Here is a 17,007-nt window from a genome sequence, read left to right on the forward strand (position 1 = left end):
TTATGGAAAAATACTACTTGGGAGTTTATTTACAGTTTCCAATTCCCATACGGAGGTACCTACACCAACTTCTAGGAAAAGGCCCTGGGTCCGGGAACATCCTTTTTCAGGACACCAGTTGCTCCCATCTCTGAGGTGTGATAGTGGTTTTAGGGCTAGATTCAGCTTTCAGTGGAAGGAGAGAACTCACCATTCTGGACATGCTGCTTCTCTTCTCTCACTGTCTGATGAGAGTCCACCCCCTTATCTGTCCTAGGTGCATTTTTTCCTTGAGAGATTTCTTGTTTGATCATCCCAGTTTGCTGAGTCCCATTTACATGACTCTCATTGGAATCTGCATTTTTGTTTTCCCCAGGATTTGTTTCTTTGCTGTTCTCTGTCTTTGCTGCTGTCACATCTTCAGTTGGCTTTTCATCCTTTTCATCTGTTTTCTTTTCATCTGTTCCCTGATGAACACTTTCCTCTGCTTCTTTCTTAGCTTTTTCTTCTGCATCCTCAGCAAAGAGAGAAGCAAAATGAGAAAAGAAATCACGATTATCAGTCAATTTGACAAGAAGGATACAACTCACACATCTAAATCTACTTCAGCTTTTTACACGCAAACAAGCTTTACTTAGGTAAGTATAGGAATTGACTTGACAAGGGAAAAAGAGCACAGGAGAATATTTAAGAAAGTACTCTGAAAAAAAATATCCTATGTTGGCCTAACTGTATCTCATGTGCAGGTCCATTTTTTTAGCATATAAGGTTCCCCTTTGACAATGCAGTTCCTCAAAAATATTGAAAGACAAATTAAAAAGATCTATCAGCTATGTAAGGCTTTAGGGGCAAGGTTACCTCCATTCCTAACACACAGGAATTAGTCAAACCACATTTACTTTATCTCATGTTGTACCATGTAAGTCTAAGCTCTTAAAAAGCCTTGGTTCTTCAAAAATCCACTTTTTTCCTGCTTGTCCCAGGTTGCTTCCACTTCCAGCTTCCTAAGCTCTTAGTTTCTGCTTACTGTTATCATTTCTTTCTATCTCTGAACTTTCTTAGCAAACTAATATATTGCTACCAGTACCTGCTCTTCTATCCCCCAAAGTCTTGCAGTTAAACAGAAATTATGCAAAGATATAAACTCCAAAGCAAGTGTTAAACAACAGCAGTATGTCAAAGTACTGTCATTCAGGAAAAAAGAAAAAAATAATAATAAAAAGACAGAAGCCAATTTCTCCCATTCAAGCTACTGTTCTTGTTCATATCCAGGTCTTGGGTCCTGGTGCAACAGGACACGCTTATAACAGAGGTTACAAATTACTTTGGCTCCAGGTATTGAGACCACTACATTTCTTGCCCAGGTCAGGTACAGCAGACCTGCACAGACTCACCTGCAGGCCATAAACCCTGTGTGGTTTCCTGCGTTGCACTGGAAAGCAGGATGCAACCACAGACCCTCAGCACAGTGCTCAAGCTAATAAACATGGCTGGGTGTGCACAGCCTCTGGGGCAGACACTCCATAATTTTCTCCCTCTTTTCCACAATCACTAAAGAATTAATCTGCAAAAGCAACTGCATAGCTTAGCACACGCTCAATTTGGAGTCTCATTCAGCTTCAGAACATATCTGTATCTGTAGTGAGACTAAGCATTCAGATGTGACTGCACTATAAAGCTCAGTATATCTCATATTGCCTGCATTCAGGATTTCAGGGTCTGCAATAGCCCTGCCCACCAATCAACCCATCATGGACAACCAATTGCACTCTATTTGTGATAGGAATCACAGATAGATGTATCTCCTGGTTTCTGAGAGATTGTGTAAGTTGATGAGCAGACAAGCAGATCCTGCAAATCAATGAGTAAAGTCTACATCAGTCCAATGGAAGCATTCTTGACACCTACAGGGAAGATGTTTTCGTCCTTACAGGAGCAGTGTCTTAGATACAAAGGAAAAATTACAAAAGAATTTGCAAGTGTCTTCTCAAATTCTTCTGATAAGTGAATCAGAACCAGTTTTGAGAAAAATGTACCAATGGGATACAAGAGAGAAAGGGGGAAAGCCATCTTTATAAGAAATGCCAATCTGTATTTCCTTGTCAGCAGCTGAAGTTAATTAATTTCTAAATGAATAAATTATGGCTCACATGAAAATATAATTAAATTAGATATGAGCCTCCCTCACTTTATTAATCATTCCTGAAATCTATGGTAGCTTCCATAGATAGCCCAGCTATGTATATTGATATTTTCCCTGGAGTCTCATGGTATTTACAAGGCTCTCTCTCATTTGAGGATCTGAAAAAAAATCTGCATTTTGCACGTGAACCACAAGAGAGAGATTCAGCTCAGGAGGCTGGGGCTTGCTACAGAACTGCTGGATGAGTGCCTCTTGTCAAAATTAGTGTCAGAAAATACTTTATCCACATGGTGCTTTGCACATCAGGGTGTTTGTTTATTCCAGGTTTTAATTTGTATCTATTTAATGAAGATCCTTTAAGCAAAAGAGCTCAGTAATAAACCTACTTACTTTGCCCACACAGTCCAATACATTTTCTATAAATACCATACTCGGGATAAAATAGCTCACTGATACATCTAGAGACAATGCCATTACCAAAGGGAATACAGTATTCTACACATTATACAACAATAATAATAATAGCAACAGCAATAATAATAATGATGATGCAGTATTCTACACATTATATAATAATAATAATAATAATAGCAACAGCAATAATAATAATGATGATGATGATAATATTTTTTCCTTCCCATCTGATCCCCAGTTGCTATTTTCTGTCAATCAACAGTTAAATGCTTTATCTGCCTGCTAATAATAATTCTTATTTTTATATTGGCAGAGCATCTTGATACATTGCTAGACTTCGGTTTGACAGGGGTCGGCAGTTTAAAGTCCTAGTGTGTGGAAGACCCTGCTGCATATGGCTAAGATAGGCAAGGCAGATGGAGGAGGGCTCAGAGACTTGCTGCAAGTCAGGAGCAAGACAGCAGGTGAGCAAAGGTTTTGATGCAAGGGCTCTGGAGTCCAAAAAGAGTTTCTTAGTCCACAGACCATCCAAAGGCGTGCTGAGACTTATGTTTATGTATATTTTTCAGGATAAAAAAATTAGGCATGCCTGTATTGTTAAATGCACCCAAAAACACAGAAATTATCTGAATGCCTATGAATTCAGATAAAAAGAAGCTGACAATGCTTTCTGAATCTCCTGTCCTTTAACTCATAAACTGGGTCTCTGATCAGAGCTATTGGTGATGAAGATTGGCAAAAAAAGTAAAGTTAATAAACAATTCAGGGCTAAGGGCTGTCAGAAGGGTAAAGATAAAATGCTTTACTTAAGGGTCCCCCATGTCTAATAATGCAGGCTGGTGTATGCTCCACTTTGAAGTGAACGAATTGTTTCATAGACTCTATCTTCAGGATCTGCTAGAAGGATTATTTCTTATGAGGTACTTAAAAATAAAACATTTTCCTCTCCAGTTAAAGTGTTAATAATCAAACACTTATTGGCAGGGTAATCTGTAAATAAAGAATATGAAATACTGCATTAAGGCATATTATCAGTAGTAGCATTAGTTAAGTAATGTGTGCACATCCGCTTGAATCATACCTTGACATTTACATGTACACATTTAGAAAAAAAGTCTTTATGCAAAGCAGTCGCTGCAAGTGGGTACAAAGCACATTTAAAAGTTAAATATCCAGAATCTATTATGATCTACTCTCTATATTTATTTATTTATTTCCCCATAGGTCTCATTTGCATGTAGGATTTTTATCTAGTAGATCCTTTGTAGATAAGCAAATATGTACAGCTCATGTTGAAGTGAAATACTTAAAAATAGTTAACTATATCGCCATCATTCACGCAATACTCATACTTTGATACAGTGACCGTATTAAATGCTTTGCTTGTTTGATTAGCTTGAATTTGTTTGGTCCAAAAAGAAAGGTAAAATAGTTAATATCGACTAAAAACCTAAAAAGTATTTAAAAAATAATAAATAAGGAGATTTTGAATTATGCTTTTGTTTTTATTTTCATAGAATGTCTAGAAAGGCTTTTCCTGAATGGTAAGTTTTAGTCACCCAGGAAAATTTAATTTGAATACATGCTTTCCTGCACCTTTAGACAAGCCTTTCAATTGGAGAGGAGCAATCTGCTCTGGCAGATGAAACAACTAAGCCAAATTTTCCATCAGCTCTAAAGACAGAGCCACATAAAACATTAAAATCAAATTCCTTCCATTTACATAAAACACAACAATTTAATTAAATAACGAGTTTAGTAACAAGCATTCAGCTCAGAGTGGACATTGTATCATGAAGAATTTCATGAAGAAAAAAAAATTAAACAGTGACACATTCTGCTTTCTTTTGTTCTAAAGCTTAAATGAACCATTTTTTTGTGTGTTTTTTTGGCTTCCCCCCACATAGAATAATGATATTGACTCCTGGTCAGATTGCAGCCAACACAGCCCTCATATTCTTCTGAAATATCTGCAGTTCTGCACAGATTCATGACATCATGAGCATACTTCCTAATTCTTCATCCAAGTTACGGCTGCAAATATGAAGCCTGACGTGAATCCAGAATATGTCGGCCTTTTCCCCTGAAGTGTCGTTCATACTTCTTTCAAACTTAACAGTGAACAATTGATAACCTATCTCTAAAAATGCTTTTACAGCTATTTTTGCACTCATTCTGAGTCTGACTCATGACTTTAGGGGACCTCCCTTACAGTTTCTTCTTTTTCGTCCCATTGTCCAAATCCTCTTCATTATATACACTTGCAACACACAGAAGCATATAAGGCACAGATGAGTCACAATATCCCTATCTTTCTGAATTCACTGTAGGTTGTTGACCTTGAAAAGCAGATTCTTTCAAACTAACAGTGCTTACTTGGAGAATAATTTGATTGAAGAAGAGCTTGAAGAAGAATAGGTCAAAATAATTTTTATTCTTTCACTGAGAAGTCTGGCTGTTACCTTTGGTGGCTTGCGCTTTCCATTTCTCCCGGTTCTGCTGCACCACCTCAGTCCAGGTGGCTTTAAAACATTTGAAGTCCACAGTGAGAATGGAGCAGTTGAGTGAGGCACTTCCTTCTGACCCAGTGCTCTTGACACTTGATCTTTTAACATCAGAGGGACTAATGCTATTCAGACTGGGACACAACATCACAAAACACAGCAGAAATCAGTAGCTTATACACCCAAATACAGCTAAGAAGAAATCATTACTGTAAGTCTAGATAACAGAGTCAAACAGAAAAAAATAAAGATAAGCTTTAATAGGTTCTCTCTCATAGTCCCCTCCTTCCCTCCTTTCCATCCCAGAGCAATCAATGTTAAAGCAAACAGCACAATCTGAGCCAGTATTAGAAATAAAAGGCAGCTTTTCTATTATTATTTTTTGGTATCCACAGTCCCTTAGAAAAAGAATCACTCAAAGTGTTGCCTAGATTATTTTTGTTGTGCATCTTCACTCCCTAAATATTCACTAACCCTAAATACTGTCAGTCAAGCGTGCAGATACTTCCCATTTCTCTTTTGTATTTCAAACACTTCTAGCATGTAGAAATGAGTGCCTCACAGTGACACTCTCTACCTTCTCTTTGATATTACTGACTGAGAAAGCACTGAAGTTTACCCGATCTACAAATGGCTACAACCATTTGTGTTTGCTGCCTTTGGAGGCATGGCTTAATTTCATGCCAGCTCCGCTCTTTGCCCTGCCTTGGGCTGGGGTTCCCCTGCAACAAAATCACATCACAAGGTGAGCTGTGGTATTTATTGGCAGTATGGACAACAGGCTTTAAACCACATGGCTGACATACAGTACAGAGGGAAAACCAGGGTAGCTGAGTGCAAGAGCAACAGATGTGGATTGAAGGGAGAGGATGCGTGGTTATTCACCTGGAACGCCTGAATCCGGACATGCCAGAGCGGGAAGCTTCATCAATGAGCGGTGTCACAATCTTCTCAGTCATGTCAGTTAGCACAGTAAAAGTGGGCTCCACGATGAAATCAATGAAACCTGATCAGAAATGTAAGCACAGCCAAGCAGGTGAAAGAAGGATTTCTGTGGAGGCACTGCTTCAGTGTTCACAGACAACCTCACCATGGAAGACAGAATAAAAAAATTATACTTCATTGAAAGAGGGATCAGCAAATACTACAAGACAAAAATGGAGTTACATGTCAACACCTGACCCAGAAGCCTGGGTATAGCATACAATAAAAGGTACCTCCTTAAACACTGGAAAGAACCTTGCAAATCAGAACACAAACAGATGCATCGGAATTTGTTTCATATGAGGAGTGTGATATTTAAGCCAAATTTTTAACGGATTTGGTTAAAACCCAGTTTCAGAAATGAAATCTCTAAAAGCAGAAAATTTATATAACAGGAATAATAACAGGAATAATATTGGTAAGCTCTGCTGGTGTGAAGTTATATACACACTTCCCTTACTGCATATCAGTAGGTTGCTGTGAATATTCTCTTCTCAGTGCTCACCCTGCATATTGTTACTGATCGTTATTCCACCCATTTTTGACATAAGTAAAGAAAAAAAAAATAAGGACCAAATCACTTCTACTTCAATATACAGTTTGGCAGAGACGGATACAACTCTGATCTGAATGTTGGGAAGGGCAGACGAGAGGGCCCTGTGGCCACAAACTCAAGAGATGAAAGAAAATCCAAGTTGCGCAGATAAAATGTGAGAGTGAGGGGCCTTCCCACAAATCCTTACTTAGGGCAAGAGCTATTTCTTATGTTCATCTTAACACTTCATTTGGCAAATTTCTTAGTGCTATAGGTAGCCAATGTCCTTAATATCTCCTAAGGCGATTCAGTTCTTTCCCTTCTGGACCTGAAGTACGGTATTGGGCTTTTAGTGGCTACTGATGTGTGAGAACCTGCAGTATTTTTATTTTATTCTACACTAGATGACCACGGCAATGTTGCCCATGATGGCAGGAAAAATCATTCAGGCCATGGTTTCCAGTTCTGTGTTAGCTCTGGGGCCTAAAGCACCAATTTTTGCTCTATTACTATGTATGTCTATGGACCAGATACCACATTGCTAAATTATCTTAATTCTGCCCCATTTTGCCAACACAAAACCACAACAGTAAGACATTTCAGAGTCTTCAGCCCCACCCTATGGTGGACTGATTTTTAATAACATTTATTCTTTATTTATTTGAATCTCCCAATGATGCTCATATAGAGTGGTATAAGGGTTGACGTTGTCCACATTCCATCATAATTCATATTGAATTCCACCATAAGTCATACAAACTACAGATTTCTCAGTCCATCCACAGATACTTTACAACTTCATTATCAAATACACTTCTCTAAACTGCTACCATACAGTCTTGAGATTGCTTCCAATTCAACGTGGGGTTTGGCTGAGAATTTTCCATGAAGTTAAAATAGAGTAGTAGATCCTCTAGGAAAAGATTATCAACTTACATTTTTAAAGATTTAGTAATTATTAACTATTAATTGGATGTTCATACAATTAAAATCTCTCTGACTGGATCATGATGTGTTACAGCACACACTGGTGATTCTGGGTGATAACAGAACAGTAAAAAGAGAAGAGACCTCATGAGCCAGGCACCTGCATATACAGATGCTTTGAGACACATATAGAGTGCAAAGCAGTTGAACATCCTTCCGGTTCCATTTCTCTTGTGTGATTTTTACTATATTTCTAAAATAATGGATAATTAAGTGTATTTTCATGTCTAGCCTGAATGAAACATTACTTGCAAGTTCTGTATATTCCGTATATTACACAGTATTTTGTAAACTGGGGGGAAAACGTTGTGCAATACCAAACCTTTGGTCTTATCTGAACATCTGAATCATGTGCCTCCATGACACTGGGACAGTCTTATCTATTCAAACTTACGGAAAAATAATTCCCTTCCTCCCTGGGTGTTAATCAGAAATGCATGCAATATGAAGCCACAACAGGAAACTGTGTACTAGATCACAATCCAGATAACCCCAACAAACTTCATACAATTTTTATAAACATTAGAAATTGTGCTGACTGATAACAGTATTAAGTGTGCCACAGGAACCCTGAGGATACTGAGAATTTTATTTACATGTGGGTGTGTCTGCCTGTCTATACATCTCTTGCATTCTCCTATTTTTTTTTTTTTTTACTTCTTAATGACCAAAGAAATCCAACCCATCATATCTTATCACTTCTGCTTGGCAAGTAATACCACTGCCAATTGCTTCATCACCACTAACAACCCTGAGACATGCAAATCTCTGATATCACGTGCATGACTGTGTCACTAACTTCAGCAATGGGGTGGTGGGATCCAGTTACTGAGAAACTTGCCATTCATGCATAAAAACAAAGTCCAGTTTTAAGTGTTAGATCTAAGAAATGAGCTTTCCCTAGGAGAAGTGTTGCATCTCATTAACAAATGCAGGCAGAGGTAGCACAAGGGACCACAGGTGAACAAACTTGAAGACGTATAACTTTTTATAGTAACACTGAGACAAGGGTAATATAATTATCTCTGTACTGAAGCAGAGTGTGTGTGGTATTTTTTCCTCTGTAGCCTGAATAAGTTACTCAATTATGTTATCTTTAAATGGGAATTACAATAAAATTGGGAAACAGTCTGCTATCATAGAAACAAAACTTGGGACTTTATTAGTAATTATGTAACTTAAATCATATTCCCAAACACAACCACCCCAGTCTCTCTTTTTACCTGAAGACACTGTACTTTAAACAGTGTGATTTAGTTTGCTAACTAAAAATAAAAAATAAAAAAATAAAGTAATGAACCTGGGTTTTAAAACCTATTGATGCTAATGCTAATGACCTATTCATCAACTGCTTTCTTTCTCTATAGAATGAGTGTGGTAAATATTTCTGTATCCCAGTGACTAGGATAAAACACATCACACTGAGGAGGTGATTCCAAGCACCTACCTAGAGTTCATTCAATCCACCTGAGAACACCACCACAGCAAACACTGACGAGAGAATAGTTTTCCTAAAGCCCATCTCAAAACAAACAAACAAACCAGAAGCATTCACTCATCAGCCTTTATTCAACGTTTTCTGAAGCTGTAATTTTCTTTCTTTCTAGTCAATGGACAAAAATAAAAGGATGCTGCTACATTTATTAGCTGCAAAAGAGGCTGATCTCCCATCAAACAAGCTTCCTACAGTCTGAGATAGACAGAGAAGTTTTAACTCCTGATATTCTTGTGTGGAAATACAAGTCTTGGCCTGGTTTTGTTTCCAGTCTCTGTGCCTCTCCTACTCTGGTCAGCAGCCTGACTTCTGGACTAGGAAATCTCCTGACTTCTGTACCTCACTGGGGTACAGAAATATATAATTCATCCATTTTATTGAAGAAGAAAAATATGATTAACCAGTCATTAGCATTAGTAGGTTTTAAATCAAGGTTCATTATTTTATAATCATTTTTTAAATTATGAGTTTAAATACTGAACAATTTCTTTACAAATTTAAGCAACAAGAGAATAAGACATTCTTTCTTTTGAGGAAATTTTGGTTGTTCGATTGCTCCATTTTCATGGAAAGAGTGCATACAGCAAAGCCTTCAGTCTGCATTTGTGAAGACCTTTCATTAATAAAAATGCTTGCCCATTGTTGCATCTGCACTGACCATTGAGCAACAAACAAGCAACTACAAACAAGCTAAGCCTCTAAAACAGGATTTCTAGGATCTGCCCCTGTCAGAACCAAAAGCACAATTTTATTTCACAAAGGACAGATTGTTTTTATTTGTAGAAACTCAAGGCTGCTTGCTACAGATAATGGCATGATTTGGAATTCAAGAGGAACTTCTACAAACAAATGCAGTAATTATTATTCCAGGGAACAATCTGTTCAGGCTGTTAATCAGATAAATAAATGAATAAGCACAGATTATTTCTCTGAGAATCTAGCCTACGACTTTGAAAGCCTTACCTCAGCAGAAAGGCAGAAAATGTAAGAGTTTTTGATTTAATAAAAGAGATGTTACAGAAAGATAATGCCAATATATTTAGCAGACTGAGAAATTAAAATTTTACAATGCTAGACAGCAAGATTTATAGGCAGTGGCCTATTAATGTCAATGGATTACAAAACTGCACAAACTGAGTATAGTGATAGTATTTAACTATATATGTCTGCCTCTTTTATAAAGTGTAATTATCTTGGTGATGGTTTATTTCATCCTCAATTTTGCAGTGGCTTCACAGAATCACAGAATCATCTAGGCTGGAAGAGACCTCCAAGATCATCTAGTCCAACCTCTGACCTAACACTAACAAGTCCTCACCTAAATCATATCACTAAGCTCTACATCTAAACATCTTTTAAAGACCTCCAGGGATGGTGACTCAACCACTTCCCTGAGCAGCCCATTCCAATGCCTAACAACCCTTTCAGTAAAGAAGTTCTTCCTAATAGCCAACCTAAACCTCCCCCCTGGCGCAACTTTAGCCCATTCCCCCTTGTCCTGTCACCAGGCACGTGGGAGAATAGACCAACCCCCACCTCGCTACAGCCTCCTTTAATGTACCTGTAGAGTGTGATAAGGTCGCCCCTGAGCCTCCTCTTCTCCAAGCTGAACAATCCCAGCTCCCTCAGCTGCTCCTCGTAAGACTTGTTCTCCAGACCCCTCGCCAGCTTCGTTGCCCTTCTCTGGACTCGCTCGAGCACCTCCATGTCCTTCTTGTAGCGAGGGGCCCAAAACTGAACACAGTACTCGAGGTGCAGCCTCACCAGAGCCGAGTACAGAGGGACAATCACTTCCCTAGTCCTGCTGGCCACACTGCTTCTTATGCAAGCCAGGATGCTGTTGGCCTTCTTGGCCACCTGAGCACATTGCTGGCTCATATTCAGCTATCAACAATACTCCCAGGTCCTTTTCTGCCAGGCAGCTTTCCAACCACTCATCTCCCAGCCCGTAGCTCTGCTTGGGGTTGTTACGCCCCAGGTGCAGGACCCGGCACTTGGCCTTGTTGAACTTCATGCAGCTGGCCTCAGCCCATCGGTCCAGCCTATTCAGATCCTCCTGCAGAGCCTTCCTACCCTTGAGCAGATCGACACATGCACCTATCTTGGTGTTGTCTGCAAACTTACTGAGGGTACACTCGATCCCCTTGACACAAGGTGCATCAGTGTAGAAGTGTCTTGGATCTCCTGGCCTTCCGGACAAAGAAGCATAACAGAAGAGAACAAGGCAAATGGTATTCCAAGCACACTGCAACCATACACCAGGATGTGGAAGGGGCTGCATGGGAAGCACAGCTCCTCTCCTCTGTAAGGAGTGAGGGACATAACTGAAAGCTGCTAGAACCCGTATGAAAGAGATGTCTCTACATGCCCTTTCCTCCACATGAGCCAGACAAAGAGGGATTACCTTCTCCCATAGCACAGCAGCAGGCGTAGTCTGCCCAGGAGTCCTCAATATGAGTTTTAACTGAGACTGTAACTCTCAAAGTTTGCTGCTGCTTCCCTCCACAGAGCTGATTGCAAAACACAAATTACTTCAGCACTTGTGTTGTGCCGTACACTTATACCCACTTTTTTGGGTTACTGTTACGAAGGGGTACGCTCTTATATGTTTGGCAACTAAGCTAGGCCTGTGCATGGCTTTTCAAGTTCAGATTCTTGGCTGAACTGCCTAAACTGTTAGAGCCAGAAAAATCTGGAATGGGGTCCCCTCAGAGAATGGCTTGCCTAACAGGAACAATGAAATAATTTTAAACAAAAAAAACCAGCTCTGAGGCACAGATGTGCATCTGAACTTTCCTAAGTTTGGGAATATCTTTGTTTTATTCTTTGGCCAGCTCTTTACAGCTCAGGAGACAGCTGAGAAATTTCATACTTCAAATTTTTTGTTTGTTTTCATTGAATACATTTGCTTTCTTTCTGCTTCTGGACTCAGTTCCCTCATTTTTAGGGTCACCATTATATTTCTCTTGTTCTGCTTGGTACTCTATTCTCCAGTCAAGGTTAGATCACATTCTTCTCCTCTCTATTTCACTTGCTTTCTGGGTATAACAATCTACCCACAAATTCAACTTTTCTTTTGGAAAAGTTTTCTTTTTATGCTCCCAGCCTGCTGAACGTGTTTACTTCACTTAACTCCTCTTGACGTCTCCCCAAATATCAGACTTGTTTCCATATCCTCCCACCTTTCACTCAATAATTGGAGAAGACAGTGGGGTAGAGTGAAGCCTCAGTGAATTCTCAGATGACACAAAACAGGGGGGACTGGCTGACTCACCAGAGGGCCATGCAGCCATCCAGAGGGGCCTTGACAGGCTGGACAAAAATCTCATGAAGTTCAACAGGGAGAAGTGCAAAGTCCTGCACCTGGGGAAGAACACCCCCAGGTACCAGTATGCACTGAGGGCCACACAACTTGAAAGCAGCTTTGCAGAAAAGGACCTAGAATCCCTGGTAGACACCAGGTTGAACACAAATCAGCAATGTGCCCTTGCTGCTATGAATGCTAAGGGTAGTCTTGGCTGCATTAGGCAAAGTATTGTCAGCATGTCAAGAGAGGTGATCCTTACCCTCTAATCAGCATTGGTGAGGCTGCACCTGGAGTACCGTGTCCAGTTATGGGGCCTCCAGTACAAGAGAGAGCTGGACATAATGGAAAGAATCCAAGGAAGGGCCACCAAGATGATCAAGGGACTGAAGCACCCCTGCTATGAGGAGAGGCTAAGACAGTTGAGACTGTTCAGCCTGGAGAAGAGGAGGCTCGGGGAGATTTTATCTATGCCTATAAACACCTGAAGGAAGGGTGCAAAGAGGATCGAGCCAGACTCTTGTCAGTGGTGCCCAATGCTAGGACAAGAGGCAATGGGCACACACAGGAACATGAGACATTCTGTCTGAACATCAAGAAGCACTTCTTTATTGTGCAGGTGATGGAGCACTGGCAGAGGTTGCCTAGAGAGGTTGTAAAGTCTCCCTTTTTGGAGATCTTCAAAAGCCATCTGGACATGGTCCTGGGCAACCCACTGTAGGTGTCTTTGCTTGATCAGGAGGGTTGGATCAGATGACCTCCAGAGGTCTTTTTCAATCTTAATCATTCTGTGATTCTCTGACTCTGTGAGAGGTAGAGAAAGTACTACCAGTGAGTCTGTAAAAAGATATTTGCTTCTGAATGGATGGAGTTGAAAAACGTTTGCTGTTTGCTTTGCTTCAGTACAAAATATTAGTTGGCTTGGAGCAACGGGAGGGAAAGAGAGGCAGGAATAAATGAAATTTTAAAAAAGCAATATTTTTTGCCCAGGTCATCAAAAGGACTGATATTAGGTTTCCATACCCATTAACGATACTCATATCTCAACACATTGCCATGCACACCTCTTATCCACAGCTCAGAAAACCACAGAGTAGTGTCATAACTGGGCACTGCAGTCAGCCCTGCAGTCAGATCAGAGGTAACTCATTTACTGCATAGATCCATCACCATAAATTTAATGTCTCCTCAGCTTTGAACTGTTGATCTGGAGAAAATAACACCATTGCACTTTATTATTTCCTCTCTTTAACCTAGTTCCAAATGATCACTGTGATCTTAGCCCCACAGGGAAGAATAAGTTTTATTTGTCGAAGAATCTTAGAATGAACCAAAAGGGACATACCTATTTGAGACTGAGCAACCATTGTAGACTTGCGGTCACACAATGGAGAGAAAGGAAGCCCTAGTTCTGCTTCTTTGTCACCCTGGAGAAACAAAATTGAGAATAAATTAGAACAAGACAAGACACACTGAACTTTGATATCTTAGGTCATTGCTGTAAAAGCCACACATTTTACTTTCTCTAGTGAAGTGGGTTTTGTATATTTGTGTGTGTTTCTTAAACACAAATTATTTGTGGACAATTGAGTCTGGCTGGAAAAGTAGCTGTACAAGGAGAAATTTGTGAATTGAGCATCTTAATTCTACTGAATCTTTCCTCAGAGCTTTCTCTGCTGTTTGGTACTTCCATGAACCAATTAAACACCCACTTGAGCACAAAAACACTTCTCATTGTAGCTCTCTGGAGAACTCAGCAAAACCCAATTGTTGGAACAAAACTTTCAAGAGAAAACATCAGTGTCAGGCTGATCTTTCAGGATTTGCACTTGTTTGTATGCCTTTTTTTTGTCTTTCAGATAAGGATTTCACTCATAGCTGGCCAGATGCAGAGTACTTTCTTTGTCCATAGGAAACACTGACATTGTCAACTTTTATGAAAGTGTTTAAGAGCAGAAGTCCAAACATGCTTTACAGCCCTCAGAACTGACAATCCTTTTCTAACATCACAAGATCGTGCAGAAGATGAAGTGTTATAACCCCATTTATTCCAGTCATTCAAGCTGCCTATTCTCAAAAAGCTTGGTTCAGTCACTCTGTTATAAATTGCTTTATGCTGAGAGGACACATAGGATGAGATAGTTTCAGTAATCCACTGTGAGCATTCAAATTTAAATAGCTTGTTAAATATACTAGAGAATCAATTCCTTAAATCAGCAGCTTACTTTAACTGTGCTGAAGTTCATGGCAGTGTTCTGACTAATGCCAACTGGAAGTTAAAATACCCAGCAAACAAATTAGAGAATAACTTCTGTAGGCATAAGAAGTGTCTTTTCTTTGTTGTTAATACAACATACATGAAATGGAGGAATAAATTCTGTTAGAGTTTTGGGTGAAACAATAATTTTCTTCCATTGTGGCACAATTTTGCTTTACGTTAGGAGTCCAATGTTCAAAACTCAGGGTAAAACAGAAACTAAACACAAATATATTTTAAAGTAACCTTGCATTACTTTGTCTGCCATATCTCTCAGGAAATAATTTTTCAATGCCAGCTCTTACCTAATCATAGGTCTTCTCTTACTCCTAATTCTCTTGCCTAATTCTATTTAGCAAGGAGCCCCTAGCTGCCTTCCTGACTGCTCAAAGAGATACTTGACTTCTAAGCTGTTTGGGCAGATCCCTCATGGCTGGCTAAATTGCATAAATAAAACACACAAGATGTTTCCTTTAAGACATGCTCACCATAGCTGCTGAATATATATATATATATAAAAAAAAAGTATTCAGAAGCAGCATTCACATCTACAGCGCAGTTGGGTCATGTAGGAAGACCTGTGTCACATCACAGAATACTTGGAAACCAATAGGGCTGGGGAACTGCACTGACGACGTTTAAGTGAGGCTTTATGTCTCATAAAGCACAAAACAGAAAGGATAGGAAATAATCTGCACTTAAAGAGCGTAAGAAAATAAATACCTAAACTGAAGCCAGCCCAACTTCTTAGTCCCATGGTCCCCTCTAGCTAGTGGCACTTTTTAGCTTGTATGCAGAGAAGAGCGTGTGTTGCTCTTCTGCTGTCAGGTAGGGATGCATTTATTTACCTACTACTACATAACTTCAATGAACATAAGTCTACACTTCATGGTAAGTTTAAGAGTTTTCCTAAAAAGGGAGTTAATACTGTGTCTTAATTTGGAACTAGAATGCAAGTTTTACATAAAGCTTTATCTAAATGTGAAGACATTTGTCATTCAAAATGAACATAGGATTTGTTGGCTGAAAGTAAATTATCCCAGTGAAAACATAAAAAAATAATTTTGTCTTTATTACACTTGTAAAGCAGATCCAAACTTGGGCTTTTTGTGATCTTACATCTAGCTAATCTTAATTCCCTTACCAATCTTTAGAGCACTCAGCAATGGTGTATTTTATCAAATTTAGTACCCTTTAGAGCTAAAATAGAAGAACAAACATAGAATAAAAGAATAAACATGCCCAGAGGTAAAGTCTTCCCTAAAATGTATGTGAAGATCATCCTTCTTACATGAGTCTCCCGTGTGACAATGCACGGACAGCTGAAGACATGATTTACCTGCTTCCACCTAGTAAACCCATTCTTGGTTTGAAAAACAAATTAAAGGATTCATTTCAAAGCAAATTTTTGCAATATCCTTATTAAGAAGGCATTCCTGCAATGCCTTTAAAAGCAGATGCCATTTTAAAAACTTGTTAAAACTTTTTAAAAATTGGCTTTTTTTTTCAGATTTACTATAAAACATGAAGTTATTGAACTTTGGAGGGAAATAAACCACTTAATTTTTGGCTTAGTTTACTAATTCATATTGGGGAAAAGTATCACATATATTCCTAAGCACTCTGTTTAGTTTTACTTCTTTTTTTTAAAGGCAGCTATTTACATGCTTTCATTTAGCCACTTGGGGAGCTTGTAACTATCACATAGAGCTTAATGATTCGTCTAGATTTGTGGGTCCATCAATGGGAGGTCCACTATGAGATATAAACTAGAGAAATTCACATCATGTAAAGGGCAATGCATTTTTCACATTTACCCCAAAAATACAGGTATAGCTCTATAAAGTACAGTTACCTGAATCTGTTTTCTAGGGTTTTACAGCTAAGCAGAACATCATATATTCTGTCTTTTGCTAATTAGAAACACATACTGAACCTATAAAAGTAATTAGCCCGATTTAGCTTCCCAGACAATGCCTTTATCTGTAGGCAGTGTATCAGACACTAACTTCCCAAGAACCTTAATAGGCAGTGCTACCGGTGCCAGACAAAAAAGCTTCACATCATTTAGAAGGTTCTTGAGAAAATCAGAGAAGGAAAAGATCTGTGTTCAAATTTTCCTACTTCCTTGCCCAACACTACATACTCTCTCTGTGCTGCTAAAATGCAGAGGAAATTCCCCAGCTTTACCTGTCTGAAGAACTCCTCTAGCAGAGACATGGTCCAGCGGTGATGGAGGTCCCAGGCCTTGGCTGGATGACTGATATCTGCTGTATGCAACAACAGTGATAAGGCTTTCGGCTTGTCAATTCTGAAAACCCAAAGGATCAAACAAATTAATTGTACTTGCAGTGGAGAATGACGACAAAAATCACACCTAAACAGGAAAATGTGGCCACGTTAGT

At 39.2% G+C, this 17,007-nt stretch overlaps 1 protein-coding gene across 16 annotated transcripts in view; it reads right to left on the reverse strand.

Moving 5' to 3' along the window:
* Window positions 1-17,007, reverse strand: part of PDE1C (phosphodiesterase 1C) — a 316,420-nt gene that overhangs the window by 37,780 nt on the left and 261,633 nt on the right. For all 16 annotated transcript variants that reach the window (XM_048075555.2, XM_066992242.1, XM_048075558.2 and 13 more), the window contains 5 exons: window positions 16,793-16,913; window positions 13,691-13,772; window positions 5,926-6,046; window positions 4,999-5,174; window positions 191-487 (listed from right to left, as the gene is read on the reverse strand). In XM_048075555.2, the coding sequence (XP_047931512.2) occupies window positions 191-487; window positions 4,999-5,174; window positions 5,926-6,046; window positions 13,691-13,772; window positions 16,793-16,913 (797 nt within the window). The remainder of the gene's footprint in view (window positions 1-190; window positions 488-4,998; window positions 5,175-5,925; window positions 6,047-13,690; window positions 13,773-16,792; window positions 16,914-17,007) is intronic.

The sequence above is a fragment of the Anser cygnoides genome, chromosome 2 (assembly GCF_040182565.1).
Source record: "Anser cygnoides isolate HZ-2024a breed goose chromosome 2, Taihu_goose_T2T_genome, whole genome shotgun sequence".
Lineage (NCBI taxonomy): Eukaryota > Metazoa > Chordata > Aves > Anseriformes > Anatidae > Anser > Anser cygnoides.